Here is an 18,303-nt window from a genome sequence, read left to right on the forward strand (position 1 = left end):
AAGCAGATGAAGTGAGCAGGCTGTTCAAACAGATTGAGCTTGCAATAGCCCTTCTCTGCTGATTACCCTGTCCCTGGCTTGTAGTGCAAGTTTTCAGCTTGCAAGCCCACTATGCCTGCAAATAAGACTTGGCATGCCCTGTGCTGGCAAAATATTTTTAAGACGTTGTGATCAAATGATCCATCTCTTCATGCATGTGCATAACTTGAGCTCTAAATCATCTGCCCTGCCAAAATCAACTGGACAGTGAAGGAGAGGGAGTTATATAGAATCCCTATCAAATATGTGAGGGTAGCAGTTCATGCTAACTAAATCCATAAGACTTTATAAGTTTAAACACTTAACTTTGTCTTGAAGGCTCATCCTTAATGAGATCCTTTGTATTCAGATAGCCAGTGGCATAACAGCATTCAAAATATTACTGAAATAGTTAATATTCTCTGTGTGCACTCTGTTCTTTACTGAGCTCTCAAAGTTTGACTCATTCACAGGCAACTGCTGCAAAAGTAAGGGGTGAATGGGATGAGGTGGTTTCTTCAGTGTTGAGTTGAGGTTGGACTGATTAAATAGATTATTTACTTCTATGCAATAGACCTAGGAAACCAGGTTTGTTTGCTGCTTGATACATAGGGTTTCGCATATCACTCTCTGCTTTCAGTGCAGCAGGTAAGATATCAACACAATTAAAAGTGAAAAATAATATGTCTGCTCTGCCACTGGTGGATGCTCAGGGAACACACGCTGATACAATAGATTTCTGAATAATTTATACTCAGCATTTTTTCCTTGCACTCGGTAAATGAGGATGCCTAATGTGGCATGGTCAGAGTGATACTCTATCTGTCATCCATTAAGATAACAAGATTGGTGGGCCTGGGAGGAACGTGGCATGATACACAGAAAAGATGAGATTAAAAATTGAAGTGTTGGTCTAAAATGTTCTCTGTAAAGGATGCTGATAAAAGCAGCTCAGAAAAACAGAATTAATTCAAAAGCGTGATTTCCACAAGCTTTGTCTTCTCTAAAATAAAAACACAAGATACATGTTCCTTTCAAAAGTTGTGGATAAAAGGAATATCGGAGTAAATCACTGTTCCTGATAGGCTTTCAGTAGCTTCTGCTCCTTTAAATTCAAGTACTTTGTAGGTGCTATCAAAAAAAATTATGTATGACAGTAATGCTTTATGTCTCACAGAATGGGATTATTTTTTATATTCATAAGGCTTTTTAAATTACAAAGAAAAAATAATTTTTGATTGTTTTTGGCACTGGAAAAAAACATCACAGGGTGTTAATTTGGATGGGATGCTAAAATATTTGCATAAAAAATGGCTCATGTAAATATTCAGCCAAACAGATTAATTTCGAGGTGGTTGAATTATAGTTGCTAGTATATTGTTTTCTAAGAGCCAATAGGTGCTAGAAGTTGATTAATTTATAAACAGTGGTGGTTTTCAGTTTCTGAAGTTTCTGACAACTTCTTAACATCAGGTCACATTTGGATTTTCTTGGTTTTTGAAGAAACTGTTGAGATTATGAGATCAGATGGGAGTCATTGACAGAAAGCACTTGGAGGAAAACTTAGGCTTGCTTCTAACTTCAGTATTTTTATTGAAAAAGCCACAGTTATTATACCTGTGCTATTTGGAACCCAGCCTTGAAAGGGTATAAATGTGCTTTTCTGTTTAACTGGGCAGCAAGCACCTGCTCTTCCATCTCTGTGTCCTGCACAGTTTTCTTTCGCTGCAGAGCTGCAGTTGGGATCCAAACCCCTACAGAGGGAAAGACAGGACACTGTTTTTTCAGCCTAGATTCAGGAAGTATCTCTGAGCATGGCCCTGCTTTCAGTGCCATCCATAACTTGTGGCTACACCACACCAGGTTTCTGGAGGTGGGTGAGGAAACTGAGCCCCCAGTGCTGAGCAAATGGTGCTCCTCATCCACCAGTGCCTGAACTCCTGTCCTGGCTTGGTTTGGGGTTTGTGTGCAAAGATAATTATAATCTTAGTGCCTGTTCCGAGGAAAATGTAAAAATCAAATCTTTTTGGTGATGTATTGCTGATCTTTTAAAATTACTTTGTCACAAATGTTACAAGGAATGGTATCCCAATGCTGACTTTGAGAAGAATACTTGTGAGTGGGCACTAATACATTGTTGAGAATCGTGTCCTTAGCTTTGACCAGGACCATATTACACCTATTTTTCACCTGAATATTTTGTGTAAACAAGTTCATTTTTATTTATGTTCCATGATTAAGTCCAGGAAGAAAATCAGATACAGGTCTTAAAAAGAAATTTGTCAAACAGCAGTCAAAGCTTCCACAGTTAGTATCCTCCTCTATGTCTTTCACTCTGTGGAGACATCGCCTGGGGAGGTTAGGCTGATGAGGAAACTGTCTTCATTTCGACCTGGAGATCTGCTTTTTCCAAATTTGTTCTTCTTAAGCCTTTTTTATTAGTAATGAGTTCATGAATGCTTTATACTTGCTGTCTGCAGATGGATCACATTTTTCAGCTGCACTGTGTGGTCAAGTTTGTCTGGTAAGGACTTAGGCAGCCTCCTCTGCTTTCCTTCCTGATGGGCTGTAATTAAACCCTGGCTTATAAGGATGCACACCCTGCAGCTATATATCAGAGCAACTGATCAGTAGGTGCAATTAGCTACTGGTTATATTTTAGTAGAGTACAGATGCATTTGGAGAAGACTGTCTCTTCCCAGTATTGGGTGACTTGTTCATTTGGGCCATTTTGTCTCTTGCCCTGTCAGGCGGGTGGTAGGAGAGTAATGCCATTGGTGGCTGTGGGTGTTAAATCACCTGCAGCAGCAGGCTGGGTGGCTGCCATAGAAGTCACCAGTTTTGGCTTGTCCTGTGTCTTTCCAGCTAGAAAGTGGCGACCAAATAAGCTGTAGAGGCACAGCACAGCTCACATTTTCTGCCTGTTGAATTAAACCAAAATAGATGCCATAGATGCCTCACTGTTCTTGTTAGCCATATCAGCAATTACCCCAGAGCCAGGCATCACAGGGAAATATCAAAGCAAGAAAGGAGTGAATATTGCCATAAATTTTCTTTTTGGCAAGTAAACAAATGTACATACAGTTGCCATACTTGCCCTTGCAACAATTGAAGCAGTGTTAATGATCAGAAGTGTAGAATATGAAATAGCAGTGTTTATTAGTAACTTGAAAGGTTTTAATTATCCAAACAAATAGCTTTAAATTCTTCTTCTGGGTCCAGTAGCTTAAGGAAGAGATTTGGAGAGTTTTTATTTACCACTTTGATGGTAGTAATAAATATCTCCTAAATCAGAGGAGCTAACCTCAGGATGAGGCTTGCCTGTGCAAGAGCTGCAGAAAACTTTTGCCAGGGGTTACATGATTAAGGAGGCATTTTTCAGTTCTGAGTGAATCTGAGGTATTTTCATAACATTAGCATCTATAGCACGTTGGTTGTGCAAGGAATTTATGACCAGCCCTTACTGCCTGCCCTACCACTCCCTCATCATATAGCCAGAAAGTCTCTCAGTCAGCTCTGAACAAGGGGAGTTTTGTCTCTTGAACTGCACACAGATCTTGGTGAGCACCTTGAGGAGACCCAGTTTTATAGCTTACCATGATTGCATCTTTAGACTAATGCACTGTGGGCACAGAGCTATTGTCTGCGGCATCAAGTTTACAGCTTCCCTGTAGGGTGTAAACATGTGGCTGGTTGAAGAGTTTTAACCTCTCAAGCCCTCCAACAAATATTAAATTGCTAACTATTCTTCCATAATGTTGTGATGTTGACTGAAATTTGACCCTGGTGCTTGCTGAAACCATTTTCAAAATCTGAGTGAGAAGGTTAAATAGTGCTGTCAAATTTCCAAATGTCTGTTCCAGAAATACTTTTCCTGAATATCTGTGGGTTGAGCTCTAAAATGCTTAAAGTAATCCTCTTTTTTTTTTTCTTCATTATTACATGATATTATCTAAAGCTTGAGGTTTAGTGAAATTAACTTGGGTTTTGCCTTTTTTCTGTGCCACCTAACCTTACCATTTATGGCTATTTTTCTGTTTTTCACTTGTTGAAGGAGGATTTCAGTTAAATGGTGTTCCTTAAGTACAAACCAGACCTCTAGGTTTCTTTAATTTCTGTTCAAGATCATTGTAATTACTTGATTATTTTCACAGCTGTATCTGAGTAAGAAAAAAGTGCTGTAATTGGCAACTTTTACAAGTTCACAACTCAATAACCTGATACTGGAGCTCTTTCACCTGCAGAAGCCTCATTAATTGCTGTAGGAGTTACAGCAGTTAAGAGACCTGGTTTTCAGATTATTTCTCTTTTGAGGTGCAGTCTTCAAACTAGAGAGTCTCTGCAGTAACAAAAATAGATGGGACCTTCAGGCTGAGTGAGTCTGATTGTTATTAGATGAGTGTCTGACTTCCAAGTGGATCTGTTAGGAAGGCTGTTGTTTACCCAACTCATTACTTACATTCATAAGCTCAAACAATTTTTAGTTAAGCTTTTTTACAAAATCTAGGACTTCATTTCCTGAATGCTCTTACTAGTTCTAGCTTTGTTTATTTTGGCCTTAGGTTGCATTAGATAATTAGTTTTTATTTAGGAGATGAGTCTTATGTTGCAACAAACAGTACTAAATTATAGTAAGACTGAGTCTTAAAAGATGCCATACTCCAGCCATAACTTTGAATTAGTTTTGTTACTTTAAAGAAATGTGCCTGTCTCTATGGTTTATGGAAATCTCAGAAGCTTACTTGATTTCTTTTTTCTTGATTCCAGGGCTTTTTCCGCAGGAGTATCCAGAAGAACATGGTTTACACATGTCACAGAGATAAAAACTGTGTTATCAATAAAGTTACCAGAAATCGCTGCCAGTACTGCAGACTACAGAAGTGCTTTGAAGTGGGAATGTCCAAAGAATGTAAGTTGTCTCAGAAACAATTTATTGTTTGTCATATCCTACATATATGTGGCAGTCAGTCCTAAGGGGAAAAAAAAAATGATTATGCAATTATGTGATTGAAGCCAATATCTGCATTCATATGGAGGAAAAGGAGTATGAATTTGGTACACAACTTCAGACCTCTGTTTACAGACTTCTGAGTCCTTGACACTGCAGCCTAAAAGCTGTGTGTTCTTACTGCCTGGACCCTCTCTGAAAGGTGAAACGAGCTGGCAAATGCTCTTCTCTAAACCTGCAAAGCCAGTAAATCTGACTATGCAAAGCACACCAAAACCCCAAAGGATTTTCCTCTCCCTCCCTTATTTTCTAGAAATCTCTACTTTGCCCTTTAAATTAACATTTTAAAATATTTATGTAGAAATATGTGATCCTCTCTTTTTCCAGTTTATTGATATCCCCATCAAGTCTGAAAATATAGCTAAAAATGCCTTTTTCAGATCCCATGGGGTAATGCTTCTGAAACTTTCTCATTTTTGATTGGATTGATTGCAGTAGCAAAAAAGTCTCTGGTGTAGTGATCTGTTTGATTGTTGAGGGTTTTTACCTCTATCAACAATGTTCCTGGTGTCAGTAGGTCAATACCAGTAATAACCTCTACAGAAATTTGCAGTGTGTGCATAAGTGAGGAGGGAAAATTGCCCAAACAGTTCTTAACTTTAATTCACTCACAAGAGTTTCTTGGAGAGAGTTTAAGATCACAGGAAAAGAAAAATTGATGATGATGAGGCATTTATGTCTGAACTGTGATTTAAACTGGTTCTCATCTTCAGCATTTTACATCACTGAGTTGTGTGGGGCATCCCAGTACTTGGTCAGGAGCTAGAGGTCCTAAAGTTACATTTGTCCCTCCTCACTGTATGCCACTTCTCTCTCCCACCCTCTCTTTCTTCTCAGAGAAAGAGTGTTGAGAAGTGGAGAAAGAACTAGATACATTCTTTGGACCATTGTGCTGTGTTTCCAGCTCCTTTTCATGGAAATGTGAAGTTTTGGTTATTGGAAAGTTTCAAGCTACTGAGGGAGGAGTTCTTAGGGTTTCCATTAATTCACTGTCTGTGTTGAGTTTTCTTGTGTACCTGAAGTGCACTTATCTGTACTTAGGTATAGATCTGTTGGAGTGGCGACTATGATGGGAGTAAAGAAGGTAGGCTAAAATGCAAAGATAAGAGATTGAATGAGGAGGATTTTATTGATAGCTATTTCATTGCATATGAAGTGCATGTGAAGCTGCTTTTTTTTTTTAATAAAAACAGTATGATATCATTTGGAAGAGAAGAAAAAGCACTTTTCTCACCTGAGGGTCTTGAGTTCCTAAGGACTTTATTGCTGACGTGAAATAGTAATCTTATTAAATGCTGTAACGTCACATCGGAGTAGGTTTTGGAAGTATCAGCAGTATTTCCAACATGTTACTTTGGATAAACTAGAAAGACTTACTGCCTTTTAGGTGATGGATTGTTTTTTCCCATAGGGTAGCTGGAGCTTTGCCAGCAGGAATTAAGGTTTTACTCTGCCTGTTTTCTGGGGTGAACTAAGTGAAATTGCCCTTTGGCAGTTGCCTTTATCTCAAAATTTTACAGGCACTGAAAGGGGGATAACAGGTTGGAGGGGGAACAGAGGATCCTGGAGAAAAGTGAGGGATGTCCTCTGGCTGCATTTCTGTAGAAGGCATTTGCAAGGGAACAGAGAAATTATTTTAAATGTCATCAGTTTGAATGCAGTGTGTCTTGTCTTCTGGGTTTAAGAACTAATTCTGAAGTGATTCTGTGTTATCCCTTCATAAACAGGAGCTTTTCATCTCTTAAGAGATTTGAGAAACTATTTTCTTATCTGACCTTCTTTCATACATATCTCTAGGTTTTAACTCCATTTCTTTAGAAGTTTATGTAAACAAAGGCACATCTGTCATTCGGCTTTTTCTTACCAGATAGAGGCTTTTCTTTTTCCCCCGGTGCATTATTCACATTTTATTTTTTTGTCTTCTTACAGTTCTGTTATCTTGTAATGTGAAAGCCATGAACAAAGGACAGAAAAAAGTATCAGAGAAATCTCACAGGGAAACAAGCCTACAATTCTCAAACCAGTCCCAGTTGGGGAAAGTAATCATGATGGCACCTGCAAATAGGAACCCCAAGGTCTGTTCCCAGGAGCTAAGGAGGAGTAGATACTGGTTTTCAGTATACAGAGTAATCTGTGCTTAAAAGCTAGAGTCCTGTTTATTTGTTCTGTCTTTAAAGGGCATGCAAAAGTACCTGCATATGCAGCTCCCTTTGAGCTTAATGAGTGTTCCTCACAAACATCAGAGGAGAGATGGGAACTGGGTGCATAGCTAGTGTGATAAGTAGAGGTTTAAGAATGGGGGTACAGTGTTTGAAAGAGAAGAGATACTGAGCATTTCTTGTATGCTTTTATCTTGTTTCAGAGAATGAAGTGAGATGATAAAGGAATGCAGCAAATTTGCATTTCTTTATAGGTTGTTTTGTTCATGTATGGGGAAAAAGCTATCTTTGACCCCATTTTACTCCCCAGATCTGATCAAGAGGTCAATAACTACACTACCTCCAGGGCAGGAGTGGAGCTATTTGCCTTTTGATAATATCTGCAGGACCTGCTGAAACTGGATCCCACTAGTGTAGGGACCATCTTTCATTGTGTAGTCCCTGTTGCAAAAAGTTTGTGCTCCAGATAGGCAAGACAAAGAGTGTGAGGGGAAACGACTTAGTGATGACTGCCTTATCATCCTCCAACAGGACAAAACACAGCTTGAAATAAAACCCTGTTGTCTTTAATCAGATACCCTTCCTTCAGAAACTCCAGAGCTTTGTCCCCGAAACCTGAGCTGCAGCTCCCGGTTCAGGGCCTGGAGCCAGTCCCTCCACCAGCACCGCATCAGGTTTGGGCACTGTTATATGGCTGTCCCACCTCAGCTCCTGTAAGAGTGCTTAGGGCAGCGTGGGTGCAGCTGAGGCTCTGGACCCCATTCCAAACCACTTCTGTCCTTCGTAGCCTCCCAGTCTGTTTGGTGTTTTGAATCCCCACGTCGAGACAAACGGTGATCGTGCAGGATTCTTTTCTTACTGCTGCTGAAGTGAGAAGGCTACTAAGGCTGACAGTGGCTCATTATGTGATGGAGAGCCTTAGGAAACTAACCTTTGCCCTTCTATTACGTGATCTCTAGGCTGCTGTTGAAGCCCCATCCTCGGCATGACCCCAGGTGCCCGCCAGCAGCTCGCTGTTGCCTGGGTGCTCAGGAGCTGCCGAGGGGTCACACGTACGGCGCTGCCTCCTGCAATTAAGGGAGCACGCAGGAAGCTGGGCAAAACTCTCCCACAAGAATGGACTCTTTCAAGCAGGATGCTGCAGCAGTCACTTTGTAAGGTGAAGCCTGCTCATAAAGAGAGCCTAAACTGGATTTTTTTTGTAGGGTATAAGGGGAAAGAAAATGGAGCTCCCTTCTGCCGCAACTGCCCAGCTTAGCCCAGCAGCTCTTCAACTTCCATCCTTTTTCATAAACTGTGTCGGCTGCAGGGACTGTCACTGTATTTGATGATCTTTGGGGCCCCTCAGACACAACCCAGCCCACGTACTAGGGTGTGATGCAGAGAAGCCCTCTTTATACTGGCATAAATCTTGTCTGCAGTGAGCTCTAATAGAGTGAAATTATGTTTATAAAGGCCCAGAATTGTTCCAGATTACTTCAGTGCACTGAAGCAATGTTCAGATTTGCAAATCTGCTTACAATTAACCTCTCTGGAGGAACGGAAGGAGGAAGGGAGGGAATGCAGGGAAATTATCATGAAGAGGAGAGAGTCTGGTTTCTGTGCTCTGTATTTGTTAGGGATTTTATTAACTTGCCCAGAAATGTCTGTTACTCTTTGTCACAGACTTGAGTCTTATAATATTTAAATGTTCATGCTTCTTGGAACATGTGATTACATTCTGCTACTGAACAATAGAGTGAATGGATTTACTTATTTTCCTTCTAGTTGAAATTGGCCAGCAGGAAACATCAACTTGAGGAACTGTCATGTTTGTATTTTTTATTTCTCTTTAATTTTTTCAGTCTCTTTAATGAAGCATGATTCCATCCACAATGAGTGGCTAAGTGGAGGGCTAGTCTGCATAGTTGCATTTGGGAAGTTCATGCAGTTTTCACTGATGTCATTTTAAAGTGAACTAATTAGAATGCATGCAATCTTTATTTAGATGTTAGTCAGAACTGAACTGGGGTTGTTTTATTCTTTTTAGCCAGCAGGAAGCACTGGATTTAGGAATTGTTTCTGCTTTGCTACAGGCTAGATTTTTAACTGGATGCCTAAATACCACAGAGTGGCTGGGGGCTTTTTCAAAAATTCCAGAGTAGTTGCCTTGCCTGTTAACTTGCTTTCTCAAGAGGCAGGAACTAAATATCAGAGTAGAAATCACAAACCCCTCAATTCTGTTCTGGGACTAATTCCTCTCTCTAAACCCTACAAGCTGATTATTCTGTCTTTCCTATCTTGAGAGATGAAAATTATGTATTTTCACAGGGGCTGGGAGACCTTGTATTGTAAGTGGTTTGAAAGTAGAAAGATGTAAACTGTGAAAATGCCAATTAAATTAAGAATTGGAGAATATAGTTAGTGGGGTAGCTATACCCAAGCCATAGAGATCACATATTTTTAATTTTGCTTTTTAAGAACAGATTGTTTTGAAGATTTTTTTCAGTTGTTAATCAGATAGGAAATCTTGTAATTTCTTTTGTTAAAGCTGAAAAATTGGGAACTTTTAAAAGTTAATGCCAAACTCTCAATATCACTGATGGGGACATTGTTTTAAGATGACAGCAAAGCTAATGGGGAAGGGTCTTCCCTGCAATAAAAACCACAGTGCTCTAGTGTCAGCCTGTGCTCTGCCAGTGATAATGCACACTTTGTTATGCTGGGTGGCTGAAAATGATCTACATACAATTAAAATTCTCTTGTAGAGAACTACGTTCTACTTGTTGTGCATTGTTTTCCATGGTTAAACAAACATCTCTTGCTTTTCACATCATTTTTTTGTCTTCAAGGAAGCAGATCTGCTTTTCCTTTTTCCTTTTGGGGTCTGCTTCTTCTGTGTTTTAGCCTTTACCCCTGATTTTGCATAGCTTTCACTTGCCAGCTTTAATGTTTAAAGGAGCAACTTAGATTGAATGTTATTATCCATAATTTACTCTATGTTCTGTGAAGATGGTTATGTAATAGCAGTAATTGCATCAACTCACCTAATGAGCTTTCCCTCCAGTGCCATGTACAGCAGATTAATAGCCCATGAATTCATTTGCAGCTCGTTGTGTTTCAGAAAAGTATTTCAGGCAGCAATTAATAAACTGCTAAAGAAAATAACATAAAAAATGATTTTTTTTATTATGTTAACTCTCCAGCTGAACAATTTATTGGCACCTTTCATGATGTGGCTAAGTAAATTCTCTCCTAATTCCTCAAGCAGAATGTGGTTAGTGAACCCTGCTCAGCTCAAGACTGTCTGGTAATTAGTCTGATCTTTATATCCTAAAATGTTAGGGAAAAGTAAGAATAGCGTCCTAATGTTCTCTTTTTCTTCTATTCCTTGCCTTTCAGGCATTATTCAAATAGCTGTAACTTTAAACTGCAGCATGCTAGTGCTGGAAATTTTTTTCCCCCTTCCTTGCATAGAAACCCCATAATTGTGTAAGCTAAGAATTGAAGACCTCAGCCAATAAACAACCCCTGGCACTGTTTCTGTGCTGCTTGTTGTGGGCTGCAGTGTCCCATACCTCCCAAGTGGTGGGACAGGGCCCGAAGCAGGGACCCGAGAAAGGTCACGGGGTGCTGCTGCCCTGAGGAAGGTAAAGCAGGGGTCAAATGCCACTGGAGAGGGAGATGCCAGGAGAAAGGCATGAAGAGGGAAGAGAGAACAGGGAAAGTTCTGTGTTTTGCAGTGTAAAAGGGGATGAGTTGATTGAACCCAACAGGAGAAGAGAAGCGGTGAAATGCCAGGACTACAACCATCTTTGCCAGGAAGGTGTCTGGGAAAAGGGGAAGAAACTGCTGTGTGTGGCCAAACTTGCCAGTCTGCTCTAGAATTACTATTCCTATGCTTTTTCTTTTGGTTGGTGCTAGTGTTTGGGGATTTTTTTAATTGAATATCATGTTTTTCATGTTTTACATAATTTCTTTTTCAAAAGAAACAGTTATCTTCCTGCCACTACCATCCCTACTCTCCCAGTCCAAAAGAAGCGCTTGGCTTGTCTTCAAAAGTAGTAAAATATATATTTTAAAATATTTTCCCTCATTTTGGGCTCTTGAGGACTGAGTAAGCATAAAGGGAATTCCTTCAATAAGCTCATACAGAGATTGATTACATGTCCTCAGCTGGAAGTTACATTAAGACTTATTCACTAAGGTATAGCTACCGTTGTGAACTTTTCAACGCTCTCCGCTGTCTCTATGACAACACAGATCCTGGCAGAAGTTACCAGGGCTCGTGTGCTCTCTGCAGCCTTTGTCTGCATCCATCAATCCTAGTCCCCGACGACTGTAAATGTGTGCCTTTCTTACGTTTTTGCTTAACAAGGTGTTTTATTAAATTTGTGACACTTCTAAAGTTATTACACTAATCATTTGTACTGCCACACGCAACCACGCTCTAGAAGAGATGTGCTTTAGGAAAGGACTTTCTGAAAGGCTCTCAATCATGTCCTGTGGAAGATACTCAGCTGAGTGGCACAGAGTTCTTGTACAAGTAACTTTTCTTTCGTTACAGGTGAAACTTAAGGTAACTAGAGCCTGGGAAAAGCATAATGCACACACAGTCTAATTTCTGCTTAGATCTGCAGCACACTCCAGAGAAGTGCTCGCTACTGTTCTGTGCTCTAGCAAAGTCCACAGACCTTGCTGAAGCCATCCTTATTTTAAAGGCGCCCATAGTGTGTCTGTTGGTGCTTGCAGCTCAGGTTTCTGTGGCAGTCCTGCCATGTGCCACCTTCTGAGGAAGTCCTTCTCTGGAGATGGGGCTTTTTCTTGAGAACAGTTGGCATTGACACGGGTCTTAGTTTTCATTTTACACTTTTGGGGTGTTTTTGGAATCATCAGATGCTTTCTTTTCCATCAGTTTCCCAGTAAAAGGCATTTTGGGCAGGTATCTCTTACAAAATCACTTCTCAACATAGATCTTGTTCTTTTTCTAGCCTTTTTCTGTTATTTCTCATCCCCTACTTGGGTTTGTAGCATTATTCCAAATTGTACATGTAAAGACGCTGGCTCTATGCATTTGTGTTGCCATTGCAGGTCACCTTTGTTTCTTCTTCAGTTTAGTATCTCAGCTGCTTTCGTGGCAAGGGAAACCCTGGGTTATCCTTTCTGCCTTGTCCTGTGCCGGGCAATACTGCTGTAAGAGCAGATGGGAAACCTGGAGGTAGCCAGTCCCTTCCCAGTCCTTGCTCTCCTAAGAATGATGCTGAGGCCACATTTGCTTTGTCATGCGGACATAACTGCTGAGACCCCAATCCCATGACCTCAAAAGCTTTGTTTCAGAGCTTCCATTCTTCCTTTATGCACTCAGTTCACTGCTTCCTATTCCTCATTCGGATCATTTTGTTGTGTGGGGACGCGGGGCATCTTTGCATCTCTCTTTCTAATTGCCATTGTGCTGTATGGCTTGTGCTTTCTATTGGCCCCTGTGGTTTCTCTGGTATCTTTTTTCTCCCTTTGAATGCTCTTTTTTTTTCCCCCTAATTTTTTTTTATTTTGGGATGTTGAATCCGAAAGATGGAGAAACGTCAATGAGATAAATATCAGTCTGGGAACAAGCAAATTGTCAGTGTTCTGGGCCTTGAAGCTAAACATGGCTTATTTGGTTGTCAGGCCAACCTGAAAATGTTATCTACAGTAGCCAAGGTTCATGAGAAATGCAGTAAATTGTTCCCAAGAGTTCTGGGAAATCTGAACTGCAGCAACCCGAATGTTCCTGAAGGACTCTCTATCAAAGGAGAGGCTTATTTGGTCCTTCTCCTCAGAAGAATCAAATGGGAGAGTGTGTATCTCTTCCTGCTGGTTTATATCTGCAAACTTTTGTTTTTTGTGGTGATCGCTTTACCGGAGACAGTCTTGCGCGGGGTAGATGCCTCTGCAAAGGGCCAAGAAGCAAAGCTTTCACCGGCCTCTCTGCGGAGAGCAGCTCCCGTGCTGATGGTGTGGAAGATGGAAAGCAGGCACTCAGAAACCAGTAAGCGCTCAAAGACACTTTAGGAAGATCTCTCCATAAGTAGATGAGGCCATGGATTTCCCTCTGCTGCTGTCAGGCTCTTGCTTTCATCTGCTGGATGAATTGTTAGAGCAGAGGGAGTTTTCCACTGCCGTGCCTGCGATAAGCCGGCTGACACGTTGCAGCTCCTCCTGCTGCGGTGCTGGCCCTAGGACTGGGCTCTAAAAATAGCCTCGATTTGTTTTTAGTTTGACTTTGTATCACATGCTCGTTTTAAAATACATCGGAACAGTTAATTTCCAGTTCTTCAGCGCTCATGTGGAAAGTGTAAAGGATTTTTTAAAGTAGATGGTGTACAAGGAGTAGAAATAGCACCCTTTCTATCCAAACTTAAATAACACTCAGCTGCCAATTCTATAAAAGGAAAAAGAAAGATCATAAGGTGTTAGAATTTTTAATGTCCTCTAGCCCAAAATGAATAGAAATGGTTTTGCCCCTTCTTATTTTACTCCAGTATTTGTTTGCACGCTTGCCTGTTTCTGAAAGCTCTTAAATGCTGAAATCTAGGTCTCATGAAAAGTCTGTCAATCAGACAACAGCTCTGAAACCTGACTTCTACAAGTTGTAGCTTAAAGCCCTACAGGCGGTGCCTGTGGCTGATCGGCATTTAATGAGCTGTGGGATCGTTTCTCAGTGCCATGCATCCATAACCAGTTGCTTGTTGTTGATGTAAACAAATTTGGTAAGTAAATGTGAGGAAATTGTCTGACTTTGGAGACATTTACCTGAATTTCAGAGTTAAAGCTATGTGGAATTCTTCCTTTCCCCTGGCAAAAAGTGCAACAGAAAGCAAACATGCTTTTAGTTGGATTACAGGCATGGTTAGTCATCTGACAGACAGTTTTAATGGAGTCAGAAAGACATGCTGGGGAAACATGCTGACCTACTTTTCTTTCTTTCTTTTTCCTCAAACTTCGAAGCAAGTGAAATGTTAATTTTAAAACTCCCCATAAAGTTAGACTTTGGTGTAGGAGCTCATTTTGTAATTTAATTTATTTACACTTCTGTTTAGGGTATGATAGATCGTTTTGGTAACTGAATTTCGTCAGGTTGTTTTTGTTAGGAAATTGGGTTACATCTGAGAAATCCATGTTCTTCCCCCTTTGCAGGACAAAGCAATCAGCTTCAAGTTAATGAATGATTTAAGTCCAATCCTCTGAGGGAGGACTTTACAAACCATTGACAATAACAGACTAACAAAGCGTATTACATTTTTATCATTTTCAATGCATTACATTTTTAAACATTTGCTGTCTTTAAACTTGGAGGAAGAAGGATTACTGGGAGATAGCGTTGTGCATTTCTTCATTTTTACTTTTTTTTTCCCTATGTTAAGGAGGTGGATGCTCCACCATAGTATTTTCTTGGAGGCAGAACTTGATGTATTTTAACCTGGGAAACTCTTTACTGCAAAACTTGAGAGCTTGGGGAAATAGAAGCCTTAAATTAAATAGGAAAATTTAGCAGTGAGGATAGATTAAAACATTGCAGAGATACTACAATATTAAAACGTTGAATGATACTGGGTGATAAAGGAAAGTGTTTTAGAAACACTTTCAGCAGCAGGCACACACACAATTTGTCAGACAGCTGAGGGGTGCCAGGTCCCTGGCAGAGAGCTGAGCTCCATTCGCTTTGCTGGTGGTTTTAGTGAAGATGTCACTGCATGGTTGAAGGAGCAGGAGAGGACATCATTCCTTGACACCCTGGTCGATCCAGGGGCACTGTTTTCACCTGCTCTGTCTCCTCCTATTTCCATCATTAACAGGTTTTCTGCTGTCACTCAGCCCCGGTGCAATGGGTGCTGCTGCAAATACTTTTCTTCCTCCCATCTCTCCTTGCTCTTAACTCCCAACAAGCTGATTTACAGTTTGCATCATGGAAATAGTAATACAATGGAAGAGAGGCATAAAAAATGGAAATTGCCAGGAAATCCTGAAGTTTATGGGGAGTTTTACATTTCACAGAATCCACAAGTTACATGTAGTCTTATGAAGTACAGTGATTTTACATACTGTGTACTTCTAGAGAATGTTTCAGTGGCAAAGATTGAGATCTAATTTTTATAGTTCTAAAAATTAAGTATGTTGGCTAATACACGAGAGTTTCTTGTCTCTCTCAAGAAGGCTGATAGTGGCATTGCACAGGTCTTAGCCATTTTGTAAGCTGGAGACACCAGTAGAGGAGGCAGCAGCCCAGGAGGACAAATCAGCAGTAAGTGAATATCCTTATGCACTGAACTGCTGCACCTCACATGTTCAGCATCCCTCACTGCACCATAGCTGTCCTTCATGCAAGGACTGTCTTTCCTGTGTCTTTCTTGCCATAGCTCTTCTTCTACGTGAGCTGTGACATGGTATGTGTTGATTGTAGTGGAGACATAACTGGGAAAAGACACTCAAAAAAGCATCACATCTGAAATTTCATTCAAGAATGAATGATTTTTTTTTTTTTCTGATACAGGAAAGTTGTTGATGCTGGAAGATGAAGCACTAGGTTTAAGTTGCTTAAGTTGCTCTCTGACAGTACCAGGCTGCTGCTTTTGGGCAGGGAGCTCTCATGTTTCCAATTAGGAGTCTTGTGAAGATTGGTGAAGAAGTCCAGAGCTCAGTGTGTGTTTGGTCTTGTAGTCCACATTGTACTCTGCTGCACCATCTGGTCATCCCATTGAATAGCTCCAGGATCAAACCCAAGTGATCCATATCCCTGGAACAAGTGACTGTTAGTTCGTAAGAGACTTTTGACAGCACTTTTTTACAAGATATTTGATTTTCCCTTTCAGTTATTTGGAAGAGAAGCTCAATGCATACTTTCCCTCCTGCTCCTTCTTTGGATGCCTCTTCAGGTGAACACTGCTATTAAATCAGAACATACAGAAAATAATTTTAAATGGAAAAGGAATGAAAATAATAAAAAGACAATAAATAGAAGCAAGAGGATAGTTGTTAATAAGAAAAAGAAGCCCTATTATGTTCAAACCTCTCTCATAACACAGGGAAAAGTAAACAGGGACAGAGGAGAATACACATAAATATTTTATTCCTTTAGTTCTGAAGAAGGCTTAAATCCTGTTTGTCCTCAAAAGAGAGTCAAAGCCTTTTCTTGGCAACTTTTCCTGTTGTTTTCTGAGTCAGCTACAGCTATTTCACATGTTTATTAGGAACATTATTCCTACTAGAACTCAGGCATTGTAAAGTGTGAACATACACAAACTACACAGGCATATCAGCTGCCACTCATAGGGCACACAGGATAAACCCATGAGGTTTGGGGTCTTCTTTCTTGGCTGGGGGAGTGAGGCAGGGAGGTAACCCTCTGGGACAGGGGCCTTGCACTAATGGAGGAGGAATATTTACAAATACTCCCTAGAAACCAGGGTGTGGGAAAAATGAGGCAATTAAGAGGAATCACTAGATACCCTGTCTTAACAGTTTATTATATATATTTTTAATGAGTATTTAATCCCTAATGCTGTGTGATGGATTAGAAAAGAGGGGGACTCAGGCCTCTTTCTGTGCATACTTTTATGTTTCCCCTTCATTGAACATTTTCTCTGGGCAAATTGTTTAACTTGAGCTGGTTGGAGGTGTTCCAGCACAACAGAGCTTTGCTGAAAATAACATTGGGTTGAATCCCAAAATGAAGAGTTGTCTGTTGTGTTCAGATTTGCAGAACCTCGGGATGAGTTACAAGGGGGGGCCGGGAAGGAGCCTTGTCTGTTCCTGTCCTCCATGTTGTACATCCCAGACCCTGGGGGACTTGGCTGTACTGTGTCTACCATGCAGCCTGGTGCTCTGGGCAGTTCTGCAGCTGGATGGGCAGGTGGATGTTCATCAGCTTTTTTAGGAACTGAATAAACCTCTGCTTTTGGAAATCTTGAGGTTTTAGGTCATTCTTCCTGTGGGGGTTGTAACCCTAGAACAATATCCTGAGGACCTCATAGAAACCCTTCTGTTAGTGCATCTTTCATCTTGCACTTGCCACAGCCTTGGAGAGACCATCCTAGCTGGACACAGGCACCCAGCCTGTGTGCAACGAGTTCAGGGCCCAATCCCACACTGGTGACAGATGTGAAAGATTTGTCATCAGCATCAATGAGATACAATGGGGTTAGCAGCCACCTGTAATGCCAGATGATCCGTGCTGGGTAGTCACTTCTAGTGCCAACTGGGGACCACCACCTTCACTGAAGGAACAGCTGTGTGTTGAATTCAGTCTCCTTGCCCAGCCCTTGGCTTCCCTTTCAGATGTCATCTCATGTCCAAGTTGCATCCTTTGTTTTCATGGAGAAGTCTGGGAAAACTAGGTCAGTTTATCCAAGTAGAAATTATTATTTTATTGAGTTAACTCTGTGTTGACCTGCTGCCTGTTTGCCTTCTCAAAATGAACTCCCTTGTGTGCACTAAATCTTGCCCTGGAAGTTGCAGAGTACTCAGTAATCACTTTGATTTCAAATCAAAAATAAAAAGGTTGCTTTTCTTAGTATCTTTATGTTTCCTGGAAACAAGTGTCTGTCTGCTTTGCTTCTTGTGTGATCACTACATCAGGCTGGTCTGGTGTGCTGGGAAAGCACTTAATGTAAAAAGGTTATGTGCTGGCTTTTCTGGAGATATTTAAAAGATCTTATGGAGAAATCAGGATTTGATTCTGCTTGACCCTGGCTGACAGAATTAAGCTCTTTAAGCCAATTCTGTAGTTACTAGCATGCCTTCTTTTTAAAATAATCTGGTCCACTTACTCCTGCTATATCAGAACTTTAGTCCTAGACAAGAAAGCTGCTTTTTGCTTTTTTTTTTGCTTTTTTTTTTATGAAAGAATATTTGGAATGTATTTTTAAAGAACTTCTTTGGCATTGTACATGAAAGATAAAATATATCAAAATAGACAGTCTGATAATTAGGTGCAGGCTTGTGGAGTGATTCATGTCCTAATGTGAGTGCTGAAACAGCTGAGGTTGCTGCAGGTGTGCTAAAGGAATTTGATCCTGTAATGCCATGATGCTTTTGCCTCTACATAAAGCAGGAGTACAGATGTCGGGAGAGCCTGCACTAATAGATGAGAAGCAGTATTTT

The 18,303-nt window shown here is 40.6% G+C and overlaps 1 protein-coding gene across 8 annotated transcripts in view; it reads left to right on the forward strand.

The window, feature by feature from the left end:
- Positions 1–18,303, forward strand: part of RARB (retinoic acid receptor beta) — a 320,712-nt gene that overhangs the window by 270,315 nt on the left and 32,094 nt on the right. For all 8 annotated transcript variants that reach the window (XM_077176831.1, XM_077176829.1, XM_077176826.1 and 5 more), the window contains one exon: positions 4,786–4,927. In XM_077176831.1, coding sequence (XP_077032946.1) covers positions 4,786–4,927 — 142 coding nt within the window. The remainder of the gene's footprint in view (positions 1–4,785; positions 4,928–18,303) is intronic.

This window comes from Agelaius phoeniceus, chromosome 1 (assembly GCF_051311805.1).
Source record: "Agelaius phoeniceus isolate bAgePho1 chromosome 1, bAgePho1.hap1, whole genome shotgun sequence".
NCBI classification, from domain to species: Eukaryota; Metazoa; Chordata; class Aves; order Passeriformes; family Icteridae; genus Agelaius; species Agelaius phoeniceus.